Source organism: Eulemur rufifrons, chromosome 29 (assembly GCF_041146395.1).
Source record: "Eulemur rufifrons isolate Redbay chromosome 29, OSU_ERuf_1, whole genome shotgun sequence".
Classification (NCBI taxonomy): Eukaryota; Metazoa; Chordata; class Mammalia; order Primates; family Lemuridae; genus Eulemur; species Eulemur rufifrons.
In genome coordinates this window covers 86,711,195-86,734,467 of record NC_091011.1, presented here as the reverse complement: position 1 = coordinate 86,734,467, position 23,273 = coordinate 86,711,195, and the positions used below count along the sequence as shown (strand labels likewise).

Genomic DNA, 23,273 nt, shown 5'->3' with positions numbered 1-23,273 from the left:
AGCTGAGTTGCTGGCCATGTAAAGGGAAGTCAGACATGCTTCCTCATGCCCCCCTCACTTCTTGGAGATAGGCTTTGTAACTCATTACCAGGCCTAAGGCTATGCAAAGCCAAGCTTAAACCACACCTGCAGGTCATCAATTTAAAAGATATCTTGAGGGCCGGGCGTGGTGGCTCACGCCTGTAATCCTAGCACTCTGGGAGGCCGAGGTGGGCGGATCGTTTGAGCTCAGGAGTTCCAGACCAGCCTGAGCAAGAGCGAGACCCCATCTCTACTAAAAAATAGAAAGAAATTATATGGACAGCTAAAAAATATATATAGAAAAAATTAGCCGGGCATGGTGGCACATGCCTGTAGTCCCAGCTACTCGGGAGGCTGAGACAGGAGGATCGCTTGAGCCCAGGAGTTTGAGGTTGCTGTGAGCTAGGCTGAAGCCACGGCACTCACTCTAGCCTGGGCAACAGAGTGAGACTCTGTCTCAAAAAAAAAAATAAATAAATAAAAGATACCTTGAGTCTCAGTATATGTCCATGTCCGGTGGCTTGTTTCTGATTAACAGACTTCCTTATCTTAACTTTAAACGGTCTAAGCCTTTAGACAAAACTTCATTTGTTTAACCAATTACAAATCAAAGAATCTTAAAACCTATTTATAACCTGTACTTCCCTGCTTGGAGATGTCCTGGCTTTTCAGGCCAAATCAACGTATGCCTTCTATGTATTGATTTATGACTTTACATGTAATTCCTGCCTCTGTGAAATGTATAAAACCAAACTGTAACCCAACCACTTGCTCAAGGTTTCTTGGGTGAGGCTTTCTGGGCCATGGTAGCACATATTCAGCTCAGAATAAACTGCTTTAATTTTTTTACAGAGTTTGGGTTTTTTTCTGTTGACAACCAACTTTTTTTTTATACCGACTGTTTAAAAGTGTTTGGCTGATTCTTTTTAACTCTTTCTTACTTTTAAGTTTACACCCCACCCCCCTACACACACACACTCCCTAATAAAGACAATAACTTAGCAGAGTTACACATTCCTTGATCTACTCTGAACATCTGTGATATTAATAGTATATGTAGACTTTAATTCTAGTTTATTATAGGTACATAAATGGGCACATTTTCTTTTTGTATTTGATCTCAAGTATTTTTTTAGCAAATACTTTATTAAGTTTAATTTGATCACTTTCACATTATACATTTCTTAAGAGTATCGCTTAGGTCTTTGTTTCTCTCAGAAACAAAAAATTAGGGCTCATATCAGATGTAATGATTTTCAGTGTGAGTCTTTATGTGGCAAAACTTTTGAGCATGTGTAGATATAAAATTACCATGCATCATTTTTACCTTACAGTTTGGCTGCATGTAAAGTACAAGGTCAGTATTGTTTCTTCTTCAACACTTTGAAAATGCTATTCTATTATCTTTTTTCATCCAGTTTTGCTGAAAATAAAATAAAACTAATACCAGACTCATTGCACGTAACTAGCTCTCTTTTTCTAAGTTTTAAATTGTTTTAATTTTTACATATTTATTGAGTTATAACTGATGTACAATAAACTACACATATTTGAAGTGTACATTTTAATGAATGTATGCACCAGTAAAATTATGAACACCTCCAATGGAATGTTGATAATTGTGTAACAAACAGCTATTGAAACCACTCTTTGTAAAATTAATAAAGGGCCACAAGATGGGAACTGTGATGGGGAAATATTTATATATACATATGTGTATATATATGTATGTAACCAGTCATTGTTCCCTAGCTTGCTTTCCTATAATTGCCTACTACTCAGGAGTCACATAGCTGATGGCCATAAAGATTCTTAGCTTTCTTCATTGCTAGCATAGATAACATCACCCTTGTGAAACCCAAGGCTAGTTTTTAAGATATCATCCAGGCCCTGCATTCCAGTGGAACAGCTGACCCACCCAGACCAGTGGCCCATACTGAGGAACCAACTTTACTGGTCTTTCTACCCCCATCTAAGGATCGACTTAGCAAAGAAGACAATTTCTACACCCCTATGGTTCTGTTCCGAACCTAGACAATTAGCAGACCCAATTGCCTAGCCCTTTGCCTGCCAAACTATCTTTAAAAACCCTGTCTCTCAAATTCTCAGGGAGATGGATTTGAGAACTTCCTCCTGTCTCGTCCTCACATGGCACCCATGATATTAAAGTCTTTCTCTGTGGTAAGCCCTTCTGTCTCAGTGTATTGGCTTCCTCTGGAGCAGTGGACAATGAACCTGGTAAGGCTGTAACACTATCCACAGGGGAAAAAAAGTCCCTTGATTTGTAGTATTTTTCAATTTTTATGGTGTAACTACTCACACCAGGCTGCACTCAAACTAACAACATGACATTACTGAATATAGTTAAGAAGAGATTTGCGTAGGTTCTCCCAAGCTGGTATGAGCCAGTTTCAGTATACCATTGAAAAGATTCTCTCCCTCCCTTGACACTTCTGTTGAAAATCCACTGACCATATGTCTTCATGGGTGTATTTTAGCACTTTCTTTTCTGTTCCATTGATCTGTATGTCCATCTTTATGGCACTGTCAACGATTACTGTAGATGTCTAACAATGCTTGCAATTAGTATAAGTCCTCCCAATTTATTGCTTTTTTTTTTTTCAAAATTATTTTGGCTGTTATAGGTAATTTGCACTTCCATATAAATTTTAGAACTAGCTTTTCAATTTCTGTTGGGATTTGACTGGGATTGCATTGAATCCATAGATGAATTTGGGAAGAATTATTATCTTAATAATACTGAGTATTCTGATCAAGGAACATGGCATATCTCTTCATTCATTTATGTCATATTTGGTTTCTTTCAGTAATATGCTATAGTTTTTATTGTATAGGTCTTGCACAGATTTTATTAAATTTATATCTAAATATTTAATGTTTAATATTGCTTTAAGAATTCAATTTCCAGCCTGAGCATGCTGGCTCACACTGATGATCCCAGCAGCACTTTTGGAGGCTGAGGCAGGAGGATAGCTTGAGGCCAGGAGTTTGAGACTAGCCTGGGCTATGATCATGCCACTACACTCTGCCTGGGCGACAAAGCAAGACCCTGTATCTAAAAAAAAAGAAATTCAATTCCAGTTGTGTGTTGCTGGTAAATATAGATACAGAGTTTATTTCTTTTTTTTGTCTCATTGGTTATTTACATGTGTGCTTCCAATTTGATCGGACAGCACTTTGTATAATTAGAATATTTTAAAATGTATTGAGATTTAATTTCTGATGTCTCAGAAAATGGCCTACGTTGTTAAATGTTCCATGTGCACTTGAAAAATAACATTCTGTTATACTTTGGTGGAGTGTTTAATAAGGTCAAGAGGTTGATAATGTTTAAATCTCCTATATCCTATAGATTTTCTGTATACTCAGCTCTGTTATTAGGTGCATAGATGTTTAGGATTGACCCCTTTATCATTATATTTTCCCCATCTGTTTATTTCCCATCTTTTCTTGCTTCCTCTTGGATTGATTATTTTTACTATTCCATTTTGCCTCAATTATTAGTTTGTTTGCTATATTCTGGAAATTTTAACATTTTCTCTTTAGGTTTGATATTCTTTTTTTGTTTGTTTGCTTGTTTTAGAGATGGGATCTCACGATGTTGCCCAGGCTAGAGTGCACTGACTATTCACAGGTGTGATCATAGGGTGCTGCAGCCTTGAATTTTTGGCTTTAAATGATCCTCCCACCTACAGCCTCCCAAGTAGCTGGCATTACTGGTACATCCCGCTGCACCCATGATATTCCTAAGTTTTACTAAAATGCGTCTAGATGTGGATGTCCTTAGCTTTCCTCTTTTGCACTCCATGATCCATTCAATATCTTTGGGTTTTTTTTCCCTCAAATATTACTTCTTGTCCTTTTTTCTTCTTGCTTTTTTCTTGGACTCCGATTGTGTAGATACTAGAAATTCTAATTTTATTTTTTATATCTCTTAACTTTTAATATTTAAAAAAAATTCTTGTTCTTTCTTTCTTCATGCTGGGAGATTTCCTCAATCTGATCTCTCAATTTGATAATTTTTTAAAAATCTATGTCCATTCTACTATTTATCCCAGTCTATTGCATTGTGTTTTTTATTTTTCCTAATTATTATTTTTTCATGTTTTCAAAATAATATTTTATTGTTCTTGTTTTATATTGCTAATATCTTTTTTATGTTCTTTAATATATTAACTGGCTAATTTAAAAGTTCTTGGTTCTCTATCCTGTGTATGTTGGGATCTGTAATTGAGATATATTGTCTTCTTGTGAAATAAATGCTTTGTTATTTTGGGCTGTGAATTCATTTTCTCCTGGGGATACTGGCTACCCTGTCAGGGAGCCCCTTGGAGGAGAACGCCGGGCTCCAAACCTGATTAGCTCCAATGTAGTCAGGAGTGAGTGTATGCTGTCTTAGATGGAGAGCCGCAGGCACCAAACTTTAGTGCCTCCTCACCCCTCAAAACAACTCTACAGTTCAGATCTTCAGCTGTTGCCTCCAGGGGGAAGTAAATAGAAAGAGATATTTACCAGAGTGTGATTTCCCAGCTTGTGGAGTTTGGAATGGTATAGGTGGGAAACAACTGCCAGCGATCAGTTAGTAACTTAAGTTTTCTCCTCTTCTCACAAGTTCAGGATTTTAGTGCTGTTCTAATTTATTCCCAAAGACACCTGAACACTAGTCCTCAGGCTGTGGCAGGAGTGAAGGAAATGCAAAAAACAAACAAACAAACAACAACAACAAAAAACCAACTCCAGTAATTCCTCTCCTATATTATTCTCTGACTGTTCATTGGTTTTCTTTCTACTCTAGGTCAAAGCTCATGAGCAAACTCATCCTTGTCCATGAATCCATAAGCGTTTTGTTATCATTTTCCTACAGTTTTCCACTCTAGTGATCTTGGGGAAAGAGCTAGCAGCTTGCTCAGAAATGGAACAAGAATTGCTTCTCAGTTTTTTATGTATCTTTTTGTTTTAAGTTTGTTTCTTTTAGACATCTTATTATTGATATTTTGAAATTCAATTTTTTTTTTTTTTTTTTTTTTTTTTTTTTTTTGAGACAGAGTCTCACTCTGTTGCCCAGGCTAGAGTGAGTGCTGTGGCATCAGCCTAGCTCACAGCAACCTCAAACTCCTGAGCTCAAGCGATCCTCCTGTCTCAGCCTCCCGAGTAGCTGGGACTACAGGCATGCACCACCATGCCCGGCTAATTTTTTCTATATATATTTTTAGCTGTCCATATAATTTCTTTCTATTTTTAGTAGAGATGGGGTCTCGCTCTTGCTCAGGCTGGTCTCGAACTCCTGAGCTCAAACGATCCGCCCACCTTGGCCTCCCAGAGTGCTAGGATTACAGGCGTGAGCCACCGCGCCCGGCCAAATTCAATTCTTTAAATTTGTAAATTTATCTCATTCATATATTTTAATTACTGGTACATTAGAACATATTTCCTTTACTTTCTCCTTCCTTCCACACCTCCTTTTCCCTTTACCTTGGCATTCTTCTCTTATGACAAAATAAAACTGAGAATTATTGAGCACCCAAAAGTGGAGATTTCATATACTTGTACTTACGGTTAGAAATACCTGTTCTGACTGTTACTTTCCCTTGGGGTAAAGGCTGCATCTCTCCATAAATATGACAGGAATCATCAAATCACAGTTTTAAAGTATACTCTTTTAAAATAAGGGGCCCATTTGAACTTACCTCCCAAGTGGCACACAGATTTGACTTGTGATATAACCATTTGCCATTCTCATCTTTGGGATACAGTTTATCTCCTGGCTGCAAAAAAGGCACAAGTGTAATTCATTTTATTTATATCTGGGAATGAAAATTACAAAATTTGAATCATCAATATACTTTTTTACAGATGCGTCTTGACTTGTGACAAGGTTACATCCTGATAAACTCATTGTAAGTTGAAAATATTGTAAGTCAAAAATGCATTTAATACACTTAACCTAACAAACATCATAGGTCATTTACTCTTGTGATCCCATGGCTGACTGGGAGCTGCAGCTTGCTGTCACTGCCCAGCATTGCAGGAGAGTATCATACTGCATACTACTGGCCTGGAAAAAGATCAAAATTCAAGGTATGGTTTCTCAGAATAGAAAATCCAAATATAAAACCATCCTTATATAGACATCTAATCTTTGACAAAGCAGACAAAAACATACTCTGGGGACAAGAATCCCTATTCAATAAATGGTGCTGGGAAAATTGGATAGCCTCATGTAGAAGACTGAAACAGGACCCACAGCTTTCACCTCTCACAAAAATCAAATCACGGTGGATAACAGACTTAAACCTTAGGTGTGAAACGATTAGAATTCTAGAAGAAAATGTAGGAAAGACTCTTACAGACATTGGCCTATGCAAAGAATTTATGAAGAAGACCCCTAAGGCAACCACAGCAACAGCAAAAATAAATGAATGGGACCTGATTAAATTAAAAAGCTTCTGCACAGCCAAAGAAACAGTCAGGAGAGTAAACAGACAACCTACAGAATGGGAAAAAATTTTCGCATACTACACATCAGATAAAGGACTGATAACAAGAATCTATTTAGAACTCAGGAAAATCAGCAAGAAAAAATCAAACAACCCTATCAAGAAGTGGGTAAACGACATGAATAGAAATTTTTCAAAAGAAAATATAAGAATGGCTAACAAACATATGAAAAAATGCTCAACATCCCTAATCATCAGAGAAATGCAAATCAAAACCACAATGAGATATCACTTAACCCCAGTGAGAATGGCCTTTATCAAAAAGTCCCAAAACAACATATGTTGGCGTGGATGTGGAGAGACAGGAACACTCATACACTGCTGGTGGGACTGCAAACTAGTGCAACCCCTGTGGAAAGCATTATGGAGATTCCTTAAACAGATTTAAATAGACCTACCATTCGATCCAGCAATCCCATTATTGGGCATCTACCCAAAGGAACATAAGTCAATCTATGACAAAGACACCTGTACCCGAATGTTTATAGCAGCACAATTCACAATAGCAAAGATGTGGAAACAACCCAAATGTCCATCAATTCATGAATGGATTAGTAAATTGTGGTATATGTATACCATGGAGTATTACTCAGCTATAAGAAATAACAGTGATACGACATCTCTTTGGTTCTCCTGGAGAGAGTTGGAACCCATTATATTAAGTGAAATATCCCAAGAATGGAAAAACAAGCATCACATGTACTCACCAGAAAATTGGTTTCCCTGATCATCACCTAAATTCACATCTGGGAATGATACCAATCGTATATCAGACTGAGGTGGGGGGTGGGGGGAGGGGATGGGTGTATGCCTACATGATGAGTGCAATGCGCACTGTCTGGGGAATGGACATGCCTGGAGCTCTGATTTGGGAGAATAGGCGGTACATGGCCAACGTATGTAACCTGAACTTTTGTACCCCCCATAATAAACTGAAATTAAAAAAAAAAAAAGATATGGTTTCTACTGAATGGGTAGTGCCTTCATACCATCGTAATGTTGAAAAATGGTAAGCTGAACCAATGTAAGTCAGGTACAATCTGTACCTTGGTCCTGGGAAAGCAATTCAAATTTACTTATTTATCTGTCTATATACATATATAATAGATAAGATACACTTTTATAGGTGTATTTTATATATATAGTCATGCATTGCTTAGCGATAGGATATGTTCTGAGCAGTGTGTTGCTAGGCAATTTTGTCATTGTACTGTAAAGGAAAATATTAATAAAAAAAATCTTAGGACCCTCAAACTGCTTGTGCCAAAAGGAATCCATGTGATTGGATGAAATGCCCTATAGGGAGAGTTGGCTAGTAAGACAGGAATATTGCAGGTAAAGTACTGAGCATAACAACAGTTGGAGTTTGGCAGAGAAGCTGCCAAAGAATCATGAGAGGGTGATAGCATAGAAGTGATGAGAAGACAATGTTTAAACAAGGGGGTGGTAGTCAACTGTATCGAAAAAGATCAAATAATGGAAAGACAAAGTGCCATTGGATTTAGCAGTAGGGAGGTCTTTGCTGACTTTGACAATGGGAATTTTCTTGTTGGGAATAGCTATGGTTGAAATGTGTCTTCTAGAATTTATATGTTGGAAAATTAATGCCCAGTGCAACAGTGTTAGGAATTTGTTAGATTGTGGATTAATACCATTATAGAAAAGGCTCATGGGAGTGGATTTGCTCTCTGGGGCTATTTGCCATTCTTCCTTCCATCATGTGATGATACAGCAAAAAACCCCTTGTAGGATGCCAGCACTTTGATCTTGGACTTTCTTTTTTTTTTTTTTTGAGACAGAGTCTCACTCTGTTGCCCAGGCTAGAGTGAGTGCCGTGGCGTTAGCCTAGCTCACAGCAACCTCAAACTCCTGGGCTTAAGTGATCCTACTGCCTCAGCCTCCCGAGTAGCTGGGACTACAGGCATGTGCCACCATGCCCGGCTAATTTTTTGTATATATATATTTTAGTTGTCCATATAATTTCTTTCTATTTTTAGTAGAGACGGGGTCTTGCTCTTGCTCAGGCTGGTCTCGAACTCCTGACCTCGAGCGATCCACCCGCCTCGGCCTCCCAGAGTGCTAGGATTACAGGCGTGAGCCATCGTGCCCGGCCTGATCTTGGACTTTCTAGCCTCCAGAAATGGGAGCCAATAAATTTCTGTTCATAATAAATTACCCAATCTCAGGTTTTCTGTTACAGGAACATAAAACAGACTGAGAAAGGAATCAAAGATTTGGACAAAATCCATTATATTTTTAAATTTTTCCCTAAGTTTTTCCTTTACCATCTTGCCTTTATGAAACTTAAATTTTCTTTGGTGATAACACTTTCCCAATTATCCTTTCTAGCAAAGAGGATTTCTTCTCAATTCCCTCCTATCTCATTGAGAGTAGGAAACAATCTTCTTTCTCCTTGATGCCACGTCATTACTCATGTTATTTACCCTTTCTGTCTCTGATTTCTAAGCTCTTTGACTTTCTCAACACTATCACTCATATTTCTACTCCGGTATCCCTCCATATTTCTTTTTTTATTATTTTTTTTAATTTCAGCATATTATAGGGGTACAAATGTTTAGGTTACGTATCTTGCCCTTGCCCCACCCCAGTCAGAGCTTCAACATGTCCATCCCCTAGACGGTACGCACCACACCCATTAGGTATGTATATACCCATCCCCTCCTCCTCCCACCCATCTGCCCGACACCCAGTGAATGTTATTTCCCTCCATATTTTTTGCCTTTTGCATTTTCTAATTTTACTTATCGTCTGATATGGCTTTATGCCACCATAAACTCTGTTACATAACTTTTACTTTTTCAGATTTTAATTAAGTGATTATTGTTGGGGCTCAGAAAACAATACCCCAAAATGAAGACCTTAATGCAAAAGTTTTTCTCTGACCTTCTCTTGCCCTCCTGTCTCAGTCTCTTTCTTCCCCAAGGCTAGCCATAGGAACTAGAAGCCCTCTTCTCCAAGGTGGGTTATAGAAACCAGAACATCTTTTTCCCAAAGCCAGCCATAAAACCTAAAAACATTACTCTAACCTTCCCCACCCCTGCCTTTCTGTGTAAACATTGGCCATAAAGAACTTAATCTTCCCTACCTCGTCTGACTATAGGTTATAAGACCCCCCTAATTCCAGTGAGAGTCCTGCCCCACACACAAAAGGAAGAAATACATGCTTAGAGAGACCAAGAAAACTCTAGACAGACAGGTTTTGCTGGGTTTCCCCATTTGGTCTATTTGGATTAGATCATACTCTTTTTGTGCAATCATATTTCTACATGGCTCTGTACTTTGTTGAACCTAAGCATAAAAATGGACAATTTCTCCTGCATCTTCTGGTCTTCATTCTGAAGGCTCCCTTATATACATGTTAAATAAATTTGTATGCTTTTTCTCCAATTAACATACCTTTTTCTAGTTGATTTTTCAGTGAACCTTCTGGGAGCCCAGGGGAAGCCCTTGGCCCCTGCTTTATCAAGCCCGAACCCTTGTTAGATATTTCTAGGTGTCTCCCTTGAGATTTCACTGGGTCTTCTTTACAAATCCTTTCATCCTGATAAGCCTCACTGTCTCTTTCCTACATTCCTGTTTCTCACTGTCAGGCATTATTGGAAGAATAATCCAACCTTTTAAATATCCATGCTGTTGATTCTCATTCTTGTTCACTCATCTTTTAGACACATCTTATAACTTTTAAAATTTTGTTGTTCTAAAATTATATCTGCTTCTTAATTTATACTTAAAAAAATAATCAAGTTTCCGGGTCATGAATGAGACTGAAAAAATTGTAAAACCCAAAAAATAAATAATAAAGTGCCCCAAGAAAGGCTTTTAATCATAAGATTCAAAAAGCATGTGATATTTTAGCTTCAAATATTGATTTCTCAATTATAGGTTCAGTTGGGAGGTAAAGTCATTATGTTGTGTCATTTCACACTATTAAAAGTTTTACCTTCTGTGTCCTTGAGCTTTGATACCACCAAGAATAAGAATAGAAATTCTCTATTTGCCTTCTTCAAAAAGATTTTCAATGCCATTAGTCAGCCACAGAGAAGTAAATTTTATTTTCTCGGCCGGGCGCGGTGGCTCACGCCTGTAATCCTAGCACTCTGGGAGGCCGAGGTGGGCGGATCGTTTGAGCTCAGGAGTTCGAAACCAGCCTGAGCAAGAGCGAGACCCCATCTCTACTAAAAATAGAAAGAAATTATATGGACAGCTAAAAATATATATAGAAAAAATTAGCCGGGCATGGTGGTGCATGCCTGTAGTCCCAGCTACTCGGGAGGCTGAGACAGGAGAATCGCTTGAGCTCAGGAGTTTGAGGTTGCTGTGAGCTAGGCTGACGCCACGGCACTCACTCTAGCCTGGGCAACAGAGTGAGACTCTGTCTCAAAAAAAAAAATAAATAAATAAATAAATAAATTTTATTTTCTCACTTTTAAACATGGTCATGTGCTGTATGATGATATTTCTGTCAATGATGTACTGCATACACGATAGTGGTCCCATAAAATTATAAAGAAGCTGAAAAATTCCTGTTGCCTAGTGACATCGTAGCTGTCGTGTTTGTGGTAATGCTGTTGTAAACAAACCTACTGCACTGACTGTCATGTAAAAGTATAATATATATAATTATAACAAACAGATATGTTACTGGTTTATGAACTAAACTATACTTTTTATCATTAGACTATACTCCTTCTATTTATAGAAAAAATTTGCAAAACTGCCTCAGACATGTCCTTCAGGAGGTATTCCAGAAAAAGGCATTGTTGTCATAGGAGATGACAGCTCCATGCACATTATTGCCCCTGAAGACCTTCAAATGGGACAAGATATGGAGGTGGAAGACAGTGATAGTGGTGATCCTGACCTCATGTAGGCCTAGGCTAATGTGTTCATTTCTGTCCTAGTTTTCAACAAAAAGTTTAAAAAGAAAAAAAAATTAATAGAAAAAAACTTATAGAATAAAGATATAAAGAGAATATTTTTGTATAGCTATACAATGTGTTTGTGTTTTAAGCTAAGTGTTATTAAAAGAAAGTAAAAAAGTTTAAAAAAATTTAAAAGTTAAAGTTACAGTAAGCTAAGGTTGATTTATTATTAAATAATAAACTATATTTTAATAAATTTAGTGTAGCCTAAGCATACGGTATTTATAAAATCTACAGTAGTGTACAGTAATGTCTTAGGCCTTTACATTCACTTACCACTCATTGACTCTTCTAGAGCAACTTCCATCCCTAGAAGCTCCATTCATAAGTGTCCCACACAGGTTTATCACATTTAATCTTTTTTTTTTTTTTTTTGAGACAGAGTCTCGCTCTGACACCCTGGGTAGAGTTCAGTGGCATCATCTATAGCTCACTGCAACCTCAAACTCCTGGGCTCAAGTGATCCTCTTGTCTCCGTCTCCCACGTAGCTGGGATTATAGGCGTGTGCCACAATACCTGGCTAATTTTTGTATTTTTAGTAGAGATAAGGTCCTCCTGTTGCTCAGGCTAGTCTCAAAGTCCTGAGCTCCTTGGCTTCCCAAAGTGCTAGGATTACAGGCATGAGCCACCAGATCTGGCCCACATTTTATCTTTTATACCATATTTTTACTGTATCTTTTCTATTTAGATATACAAATACTTACCATTGTGTTACAATTGTCTACAGTATTCAGTGCAGTAATTTGCCGTACAGGTGTGTAGCCTAGGAGCAATAGGCTGTACCATAACAGCCTAAGTGTGCAGTAGGCTACACCATCTAGGATTGCGGAAGTATACGATGTTTGCACAATGACAAAACTGCCCCATGGCACATTTCAAAGAATGTATCCCATTGTTATGTGACTCATGACTATACAGGGTTTCTCCAAATTTTTAAAACTTAGATTAGAAATCTGTCATTTGAGTCTACAGCCATACCACCTTGAACACACCCGATCTTGTCTGATCTTGGAAGCTAAGCAGGTCAGGCCTGGTTAGTACCTGGGTGGGAGAAATCTGCCATTTGAACAAGAGTCAACATTAACTGAGTGAACATGAGGGCTAAGATGCTAATACTCAAGAACCTGAAACCAAGAAATTACTGAAGTCCACAGGATGTTGGAGTTATTAGGCTTGGGGAGGATAAAGAGCAACGTGGGGCATGCGCAGATGAGACTCCATCCAGCCTGGGCAGCTTTTCCGAGCCTTGGGGGACCAGCTCACTGAAAGGACAGCATTGTTAATAAACTGCCTATCAAAAAAGAGAGAAAGATCACAGTACACAACTGCCCCTTTGTTTGATTAACAACCTGTGCCTTAACTTGTTGTGTTTAAGAGTTTGTCTTTGTTGCACTTCAAAAGTACTGAGTAGCTAGAAGGAGCATGACCCTCTCCCACATCTGCCAGAACCACATTTCAAGAAGTCCGATAAAGTCAGACAAAAGGAAAAAAAAATCCCAAACCAATAACACAGCCCCTTCACAGTCACCTCCTGTTATCATTTTACAATAACTATTTTTTTTTTATCATTTTTCACCCCCAATAAAAAGCCCCTCGCCTTCGGAGCCAACACTTCTTTCTTTCATGACATGCCGTGTCCTCTCTTGGAAAGGAAAATAAACTTTTTGCTTCAAACCTGTCCTAATCTTTGTGTTGAGAATTCTTTTTCATCCTGCAGTGCAAGTTCCTACCCTAGCATTTTGGTGGCCTCTATGGAAGTCACTCTTCTACCTCTGTATGGAGAGCTCACTTTTCTGCCTCTGTCTTGAAACCACTCCTTCCTTTGCTGTGCAGCTCCCAAGACATCCTTCTTGCTGGCCATAATACCATTTGGAACTTGGTGAGTCTCATGGGCTCTGGAAGTGGTCATACACTCAAGTCTAGGAGTGGTAGCTCTTTGGTTTGGTCTAATGTGAAAAACCCGGTGCTGGGTCTACCACTCAGGAGCTTGTCTTAGAGGGATGCCTCTTAACCACCCTCCTTGGTCTTCACCCAGACCCAGAGATGCCTGAATTTAGAAAAGATCTCAAGGTGTTGGTCTGGGTCAAAACTCGGAGGGGTTTTCTGACCAGATCTCTAACTTTTGGTCTAACTCAGAGTCAGAGATGCCCCTCTCAGACTCTCAGCGTTTCAATGTATGACCGTCCCTAAAGTCCTTTCATTTTTCTCTCCCTTGCTTATCTCCATGGACCATGTTTACTTGGCCCCACCTAAAGACTCCCCATTGAGACATCTCCTGAAAAATTGAAAAACTTTGGAACTTACCAACGTCCAGCCCAAACATTTAATTTTCTATTGTAATCCACAATCTAAATTGATGACTAGGAGATTTGGCCCCAAAATAAATCTCTTAATCATAATACCATTCTGCAAGTAGACCATTTATTGCCACTGGCTTGACAAGTGGTCTAAAGTTCCCTACATTTAGACTTTCTTTAAACTTACTATACATCCTCATCTTTACTCCACCTGCCAAATATCACTTCTTATCCCTACATCTCTTCCACTGTCTTCACTTTCCAGATAATGTTTCTCTTTTGACTCCTCCTGTTTCCCTCCATATTGCCTAACTCTTTGGGTACACTCTACCCTACTTCTCCCTCTCCTTTCTTCTCTGTCTCCACCCCTCTCACCAGGCCACACTAGCTCTGGCTGGCCAGTCCAAGATCCCTCCCTGCCTGTACACCAGCTCCCTCTGCAGGAGGGACCAAAAGACATTATAAATTACTCTGAGCCAAAATTTTAAAAAAATCAAGTATTTTTCTTTCATGACTATCTAAAGCCATTCACCTCTTTACTAACTTAGATCCTGACACCAGAGAGAGACAATCCATCTTAACATTACACTTCATCTCCCAGTCAGCCCCCAATATTTGACATTAAAAACAAACAAACAAACACAGCCACTTCACAGCCACCTCCTGTTATCATTTTACAACTATGACCCTTCACCCTTAGGGCCAGCACTTCTTCTTTCTTTCTTTCATGCCCTGTCCTCTCTTGGAAAGTAAAATAAACTTTTTACTTCAAACCTATCCTAACCTTTGTGTCAAAAATTCTTTCTCAGCCTGTGGTGCGAGTTCCCATGCTAACACACACCATGAGTCCTAGGCTTCTGTTGTCCCTTGTTGCCTAACTGTGAATAATAAAGTTGCTTTGCTTAACTTGTATGTGTTCTGTCTCTCTGGACTCATGCAAGTGATAGAAATTGCAGGCCAAGGTGCAGTGGGCTAAAGTGTTAGAGTAACCAGTGCAGCATGAGCCTGCTAGAATAGCCAGTGCAGGTGAATTTGCTTCCTAATTGGGCCTTGGGAGAATAATATTTCTCAAGGTCCCTCTGAAAGAAAGATCTTAGGTCACGATGCCCGGCCTGACAAAGGTACACCATTGAGTGGGATGGAGACTGGGGCAAGGAGCATAATATCTGTGCTTCCGTTTCTCAAATTATTTCATGCCAGAGACCAAGTTAGAGGCCATTATGCTGAGGATGAGCAGGTGGGTAAAGAAAGGAGGCTCTAGACTAAGAGGCAGAAACTCACAGGCCAAGGATTAGATACAAGCCATGTGACTCTATAAGGTTTCTAGTTTTAATTACTCATTCAAGGAGCTGACTGAATGTAAATTTGCCAAAAGCCTATTTGGGGTTTTTTTCTTTATTTTTAAAAATAATCAGGTAAACTAAGGAGTCAAGTTTTTAAGGGCTAGTCTTGCCCATGACATCACTACATGACTAACAAAAGCCTATTATTGCCAAGGCAATCGCAAAGCCTCCAAACCCATATCTCCAGGAAATAGCATACTGAAGGGGAATCTTTCCCAAAGTTCATCTTGGATGACCACTGAAGAGTGAACAGTAAAGTAATCCCAGAGAATAGAACAGGGGCAGTCAGATTGGTTGCCTAAAGGAACTTTGTGCAATGATAGAAAGTCCTATACTCTCTCTCTCTCTCTCTCTCTCTCTTTTCTGTCTTAAAAATGGAATCCTTGTTGCAAGAAAGTCCTGTTCTTTCTGACCAAGAGGATCTGATTTACCTTGTGAACCCATGGCCAATTTTACTGCTCAATCTCTTCATCCCTCAATAAATTGTGAAGCAGTTAGTGCTCTTTAGCTGTGTACATTGGGCATTTTCATGGTAGTTAAATTAACATTGAATACATAGATTGAGAAAGTACAAGGAAAGATTTCATTTCAACTAGAGGAATAGATAACATCTATTAATAGATACACGGGCCTTGGACCAGTCTCCAAAAATCTGACTATTCTTTGGGTTATCTTCCTTTGGAGTAGGTGAAAGATGATTATATTTTTAGCCACATACATTATTTTGCATTATGTTGTGCAGGGACATTTTGTGACTGTATGAGTGAGAAGGAGGGTGTGTCTAGATGTTGTATAACTAAAACGTAGACTACAGTTAGAGGACTACATGTTGGTTTGTTGGGAAGAGCTTAAACTATAGTTGTAAAAATATAGTATAATAGCAACCGCATTGAATTGAGAATCAAGAAACTTGGAATCCAGGCCAGAGTCTGCTAGCATAATCTTTGGGGGCATTTGTCACGCTAGGTCAGTACTCTCTGATCTGTGGTAATAAAACACCATTAATATTCTGTAGTGCTAAGTCATAAACTAGCTTCATGCACATAGCTGTTGGCTCAAGGTCGCAAGGGTACACAGACCAAACCTTTAGGTATCTGAACTCACCTTAAGGGCCATGGGTATTTCAATGATGTAAAGATCCACATAATCTAGCTGGAGGATTTTGAGCGTCCTCTCCAGGGTTGGGCGGACCATCTCTGGCTCATGATTTGTAGCCCACAGCTGAAAGGATCAAAAGGGAAGAGTTAACTAATGTCCACATTATTTTTACAATAATGTAGCCCTTTATTCTTTGCAAAGTACTCACACACATTTTATTCACTGACTTCACTTCATAAAAATATGTTTAAGATGCAGTGTCATCTGAGTATAGGATGAGTTGAAACTCTTGACACCCAGAGCATAGCTTTATCCAAATATAGTACAGGAGACTTACAGATCTACTTGACCATGGAGTACCTAATTTGGTGACAAAGTCTTCTTTCTGGGAAAATTTCCTAATAGACCCTTAGTGCTCCCATGTTTCCTCATTGTGTAACTAAGGTAAGTTACACAATGTTCTGTTGATTTTGACCTAGTCTGACACTTTATTTTCATACCACTTTGATAAAAGGTGTGTTTCAAATGAGTGATGATTTGGCTATGTGTGGGGCTTCAGAGAATCCTTCACATTGTGGCAGGTGGTGCCTGGTGAAATTTTAAATCATTGCATAGATTTAAATTCCCTTTCATGGATGTTTGGTTCTCATTTGGTCCTACTAAGACCCCAGGGCAATCTGGCAACTTCTCCATTTTGTTCACTGTGGGAAAAAAGTTTTGAATTTTTTTTTTTTTGATAACAAGAAAGGGTAAGCAAAAATCTGATTTTTTTCCACTTTTGGACAATGATTTTTCTTTTTCTTTTTTTTTTTTTCTTTTTGCCTTAAAAGCACAGAGAAAACTTAAGATGGAGAGAGTTGTGGGAAAATGTATGAAACATGTTTTTGTTGTTGCTGTGAGGCCCTTTGGTGTTATTGCTCCCATCTCATCTAAGTGGAAATTCTGTTTTATATTTAATTCACTTTTATTGAACAAGCACTTATATTATTAGCTTTGTGCCAGGTAGTGTTTAAATGCTTTGTAAGTGCAAACTCATAATAACATTAAGAAATAGTTGACATTATTATCCCCATTTTACAGAGAACAAAACTGAGGTCCCAAATCGCTAAGCAACTCACAGCTAGTGGTGACATCTGGGATTCTGACCTGGGTGATCTAGCATCAGAGTCTGTCCACTTAACCACTATCCCCCCCGCTACTTCTCAGGCACTGACTGAGCTGCAGTGAAAACCAAACCCACTGGGGCAATAGCAACTGCACATTACATGAACTTGGCTGCACACACTCCTATTTATTTAAGTAAATATGTCATATTTCGCCTGTGTGTGCTTTATTACGCACAGAACATTATTGACATTGTGTATGTGTAAATGTTGGGTTGCATGTACAACTGTACTTTTTGGATAATTTATAGGATTTTAAAAGATGTTTTGACCACCTTCTTCTTATGTGCTAACTTTAACATCTACCATAGCAAGAAATGACTCTATAGCTGCAGTCTCCAACCTTTTTGGAACCAGGGACTGGTGTCACAAAAGACAATTTTTCCATGGACCCGGGGAATGAGGGGGATGGTTTCAGGATGATTTAAGCACATTACATTTATTGTGCAGTCAAACCTCTTTGTTAACAATAAGCTGTATTTGCAGCTGGTCCCCAGCACTAGCATCACCACCTTAGCTTCATCTCAGATCATCAGGCGTTAGATTCTCATAAGGAGAGTGCAACCTAGATCCCTCAAATGTGCAGTTTATAATAGGGTACGTGCTCCTATGAGAATCTAATGGCTCCACTGACCTGACAGGAGGTGGAGCTTATGTGGTGATGGGAGCAATGGGGAGTGGCTGTAAATACAGATGAGCCTTTGCTTGCACATTCACCACTCACCTCCTGCTGTACAGCCCAGTTCCTAATAGGCCACGCACTGGTATCGGTCTGCAGCCCGGGGGTTGGGGACTGCAGCTCTATGGGATGTAAAGGCTTGCATGGGGTGCCTGCCCAAGAAGCCTACACAGCTAGCTCTTTCCCCTCACTATCATGTTGTTGAAATTTATCCCCATTAGTGCTTTTAGCTGTATTTTATTCATTATTACTCATTTACTGTGTTTGAACATATCACCATTCATTTGCCCATCTACTGTTGATGGGCCTTTGGGTTCTTCCTAGTTTTGAGCTATCACAAACAGTGGTGCTCTAGACAGAATTATAAATGATATTGGTCACATGAGACAAAAATTCTCTGGAGTATATATTAAAAAGAGGAATCGTTAGGTTGTCAGGTGTGCAGATTTTCAGCTTCATGTGGACAAACCTTGGAAACATACTAAGTGAAATAAGCTAGACACAAAAGGACGTATATTGTATGATTCCATTGGTATAAAATGCCCAGAATAGGAAAACTGTAGAGACAGAGAGTAGATCAGAGTGGTTACCAGTGACTAGGGGAGAGGAATAAATGGGAAATGGTTGCTAATGGGGATGAGGTTTCTTTGAAGTGATAAAAATATTCTAGATTTAGGTAGTAGTGATGGTGGCACAACTTTGTATATATACTAAAAATCCCTGATTTAAAATGGTGCACTTTATGGTAGGTGAATTATATTTAGATTAAAAAAATAGTAATCTATGGACAAATTGGCCCACACAAAAGAAAAGACTGCTTTTATAAAGAAAGCTTTGGCAAATGCTTACATACTATGAAACACCACTTCCTTTCCTGCCACTTCCCAGTCTTTCTGCTTTGTAGATTTGGCTTTTCCTGGCTTAAGTTGTCTTAAATTAATGACCATGTATGAAGAAAGAGCTTTGTCCTAACTTTCAGGGGCTACTTAGACCCTAAGTTCCTTGCAAGAGTAAGGGATCTGACAGTTGAGAAGGAGAGGGGAGAGGTCTCCTCACTTTGTCCAATGTTCTTTTAGAGAAAAGTAATCACAGCTGCATCATTAATAAGGAGATGAAGAGTGAAGGCAAGATCTCACCTTTCCGCAGTAGAAGATGTCCTCCCTGCACACCTTTCCTTCTGCTATCTTCTCCTGGATGGCCTCCCCGACTTCATGCTCGTTTAGGTAGATGTAGGCCCCGTCAATGTGTCTGTACCCTGTGTCGATGGCAACCTTCACCGATGTTGCACAGACTCCCTTAGGGGTCTGAAATGACAAGGAAGTTGAGATTGGAGAAAAGAGAAATGGGTTTTTCTTTTAGTTTAATCATCATTAATCAGGACATTTTGCATGTACTTTGTTTCACAGCTAAAATAACATATTTCACCAGGTGTAGTAGCTTACACCTCTAATCCCAGCACTTTGGGAGGCCGAGGTGAAGGGATCACTTGAGGCCAGGAGTTCGAGACCGGCCTGAGCATGAGTGAGATCCTGTCTCTTCCAAATACAGAAAAATTAGCTGATTGTGGTGACACATGTCTGTAGTGTCAGTTACTTGGGAAGCTGAGGCAGGAGGATCAGTTGAGCTCAGGAGTTTCAGGTTGCAGTGAGCTGTGATGATGCCACTGCACTCTAGCCAGGGCAAGACTGAGATCTTATTTCAAAAAAAAAAAGAAAAAAAGGACACATTTCCAATTCCATGCTGTTGTGATTGTAGAAGATGATGTCCAGAGATAGGAGAAACTGACCTCCTAGGGGACTCCCCTCCCCCAGAAGGAAACTCCATTCATTCCAGGTCTGCCCTCAGTATTTTGGCTTCAGAAGTGTGGTTTGATCAATTTTACTCATGACAGGAGATTTCATGGAAGCCTTGTCATAGGAGGACACAAGCTAATTGAAGAAAGCTAAATTATAAGTTAAAAGTTTAGGTAAACAAATTGACATATATCCACAGAATAGAATGCTACCCAGTAATAAAAAGGCATGAACTACTGATACACACAATGTGAATGAATCTCAAAGTAATTATGTTGGGTTAAAGAAGCCAGGCCAAAAAGAATAAATACTTTATGATTTCATTTATATAAAATGCTAGAAAATAAAACTAATCTGTAGTGACAGAAACAGGTCAGATTGCCTGGGAGAAGGGTTATGGGTAGGAAGAGGGATTACAAAGTGGCATGAGGAACACTTTAGAGTTGATATATATGTTCATTATCTTAACTGTTGTGATAGTTTCACAAGTGTTTGTATATGTCAAACTCATCAAATTGTATACTTTAAATTTCTATAGTTTATTGCATGTCAATTATACCTCAGTAAAGCTGGAGAAAAAAAGATTGTTGGGGGACATGTTAGATTTTTCAAGATATATTTTTATCAAATTTTATAGCCAAATATTTGTTCATTTTATTAACCTGAATTAAGCAAAAGAAGAATAAAGCATATCCTGTCTCCTAAACATTAAAAGGACAAAAAAAAAAAAAAAAAAAAAAAAAAAAAAACCTGGCAGTTTCTTAACACTTGAGGTAGAAGTTATCCATTTGCTATATTTTTGTCCTTTCCAAAACCCATGTTGAAAATTAATCCCCAGTGTAACAGTGTTGGGATGTGGGACCTAATGGGAGGTGTTCAGGATTAATGATGCTATAAAAAGGGCTTGAGGGAGTGGGTTCTCCCTCTTCTGCTCTTCTGCCATGTGAGTAACACCATTTTTCCCACCAGAGATGCAGCATTAAAGGTGCCATTTTGGAAGCAGAGAGACTGGGCCCTAACCTGCCAGTCCCTTGATCTTGGACTTCCCAGCCTGCAGAGCTATGAGAGAATAAATTACTGTGCTTTATCAATTACCCAGTTTCAGGTGTTGTGTTACAGTAGCACAAAACAGATTAAGACATCATTTTTCAGATTCCACATAAATCAGTGTTCATGAGTTGTGATGACATTTAAATATACAAGAGTGTGGCTCATTTTAGTTTTCTTTCTTTCGAACTACTTGGGCTTGTTTCTGTGTTTTCAGTGTTCTAACCATTGCTTGACAAGTCAAAGCCAACTGTGAACTCTGGCCTACAGTTATTGATTTGTTGTAGGATAAGGGAGACAAGAAATCTGAAATGTATTTCTAGGGACTTTATAGTCCTGGGTAGGAAAGAGAAAGCCCTAGGAGCATATATTGTATTTTCTTTCTCTACTTCAGTTGAAAGTCATCACTACAGAGAAGATAAGAGGATATGAAAAATGAGCAAACCAGCTACACAGATGATATTAGAAGTTCAAATTCATAGTCACAGATATCAAATAGCCGAGAAAAGGAGACACATTCCAGGAATATTAGAAATATTTGTTTGATTAATTAACCACATGATTAATGGGGCTTGAATATAAATTGGATTAAGAGGCCAGAAAAAAAATGATAAAATAAGACATTATGATTGATGGCAAATGTGACAACCAACATACAGTGGGAAGGACAGATGAGGCATGGTGTCCAGAAATTTACAGGGAAGAAAATAAAAACACTACTTTCATTCTCAGGTGTCTACATATTATTAATGAAAAGAATGCAGTTTAATACAAGATGGTCAGTATAATCTCAGCAATATCACTGAGATTTTATGAGGTGGAACTGATCATGTAAATGTAGAGATAAAGTACACAATGAAAGGAGTCCCCAGCAATGCATATTAAAGTGTATGCTTGTATTTGCAAAGATTAACCCAAGAAATGAAGTACAGAAGAGCATTTAGGCTAAAGAGAGTGAGAAAGGCAAGGGCTTAGGTAGGAGTGCAGTCCACCACAGTGCTGAACATATATGGATGATGCTTTGTTTAACAAGGATTATGGCACAGAAGCGAACTGCAGTACTAAAAATCTCTAATTATTCAGCTGCCATCAAGGAGCCTTTTCTAAATCTTGTGGGAAAGTCTGAATGCAGAAGGGAAGAGTGCAGGAGATGAAAAAGGAAAGTAAAACACTCCCTAGAAGACTGTGGCCACCTGTAGTCCCTGCAAGAATTTAAAGCCCATATGGCCAGAGTTTGGTGACCAGTTTAATGTGATTATGAGGTAGCAGTGCCCCCAACGAACCTGTAGGAAGCAAACACAAATGTTCTCTGAAAGAAAGAAAATACTTGGTTTTTGCCTTTTGGGCATGCCAACAAACACTTTTTTTTAGGCCAGGTAAGGTGGCTCATGCCTGTAATAATAGAACTTTGGGAGGCCAAGGTAGAAGGATCACTTGAGCCCAGGAGTTTGAAATTGCTGAGCTATGGTGATGCCACTGCACCCCATGCACTCCAACCCTGGGGGACAGAGTGAGACTCTGTCTTCAAAAAAAAAAAAAAACAAAACCCACAAAAATTTTTCCCCCCCATGGTATTGATCTGGACACAGTTGGAGAATCCAGGTGCTCAAGAAAACAAGATTCCATAAGGGAAAACTGGCAGAAACAATTGAGAGCCTGAACAGAACCATAGACACCTAATATTAGAATTAGCTTTAGAATGAAACTGGACCTATACCTCACAGCATACACAAGCCTCTGCTCCAGTCACCGCACCCCCTGAGGACACATGCTCTGCTGCTCTCTAACTACCATATCAAAACTAAAAGGGAATCCCAGGGCAAATACCAACAGACTTGGCCCTACACACAAAGCATGTGAAAGAGTTACCTGAACCTGGCATTCACCTTCTACCTCTTATGGGATGAAAAGTTTTGAAAAGAATCTCAGGCATGCCAAGTGGAGAGGACTAAATTTTGGCACCTGGTGCCACTTCTAGGACTAAGACTGATTCTGAAGTTAAATCTAATTTAGTACTTTTATTTCAGAGTGGAAGAATTGGGCATGGATGATCCTAGCCTCTGCCTCACTAGCCCTGGGTTGCATGATTAAAGAGTTTGTGAGTCATGTGGCTTGGGACAGAAAGCCTTGAGTCTGCCCTGAGAGGCTCCCATCTCCCTACCCACCATCTCCCCCTTACCCTCAGCTCTACTCCTTCCCTACCCCAAATCTTCCAGACACATGTTACATATTTTTCTTCACATTAGAGTTTCTGATTTTGTGAGATATACTCATGAACCCCAGACATTACAACTGGTAATATTTCTGATCACAAATGTGGTTGGTGCATGCATGATCATTTCTAATAGTATTCCTCATGTCATATTCTCT

General features: G+C 39.0%; 1 protein-coding gene across 2 annotated transcripts in view; it reads right to left on the bottom strand.

Moving 5' to 3' along the window:
• AKR1D1 (aldo-keto reductase family 1 member D1) overlaps positions 1 to 23,273 on the bottom strand; it is a 41,955-nt gene that overhangs the window by 14,518 nt on the left and 4,164 nt on the right. For both annotated transcript variants that reach the window (XM_069462060.1, XM_069462059.1), the window contains exons 2-4: positions 19,200 to 19,367; positions 16,228 to 16,344; positions 5,730 to 5,807 (exon numbers count right to left, since the gene is read on the bottom strand). In XM_069462060.1, coding sequence (XP_069318161.1) covers positions 5,730 to 5,807; positions 16,228 to 16,344; positions 19,200 to 19,367 — 363 coding nt within the window. The remainder of the gene's footprint in view (positions 1 to 5,729; positions 5,808 to 16,227; positions 16,345 to 19,199; positions 19,368 to 23,273) is intronic.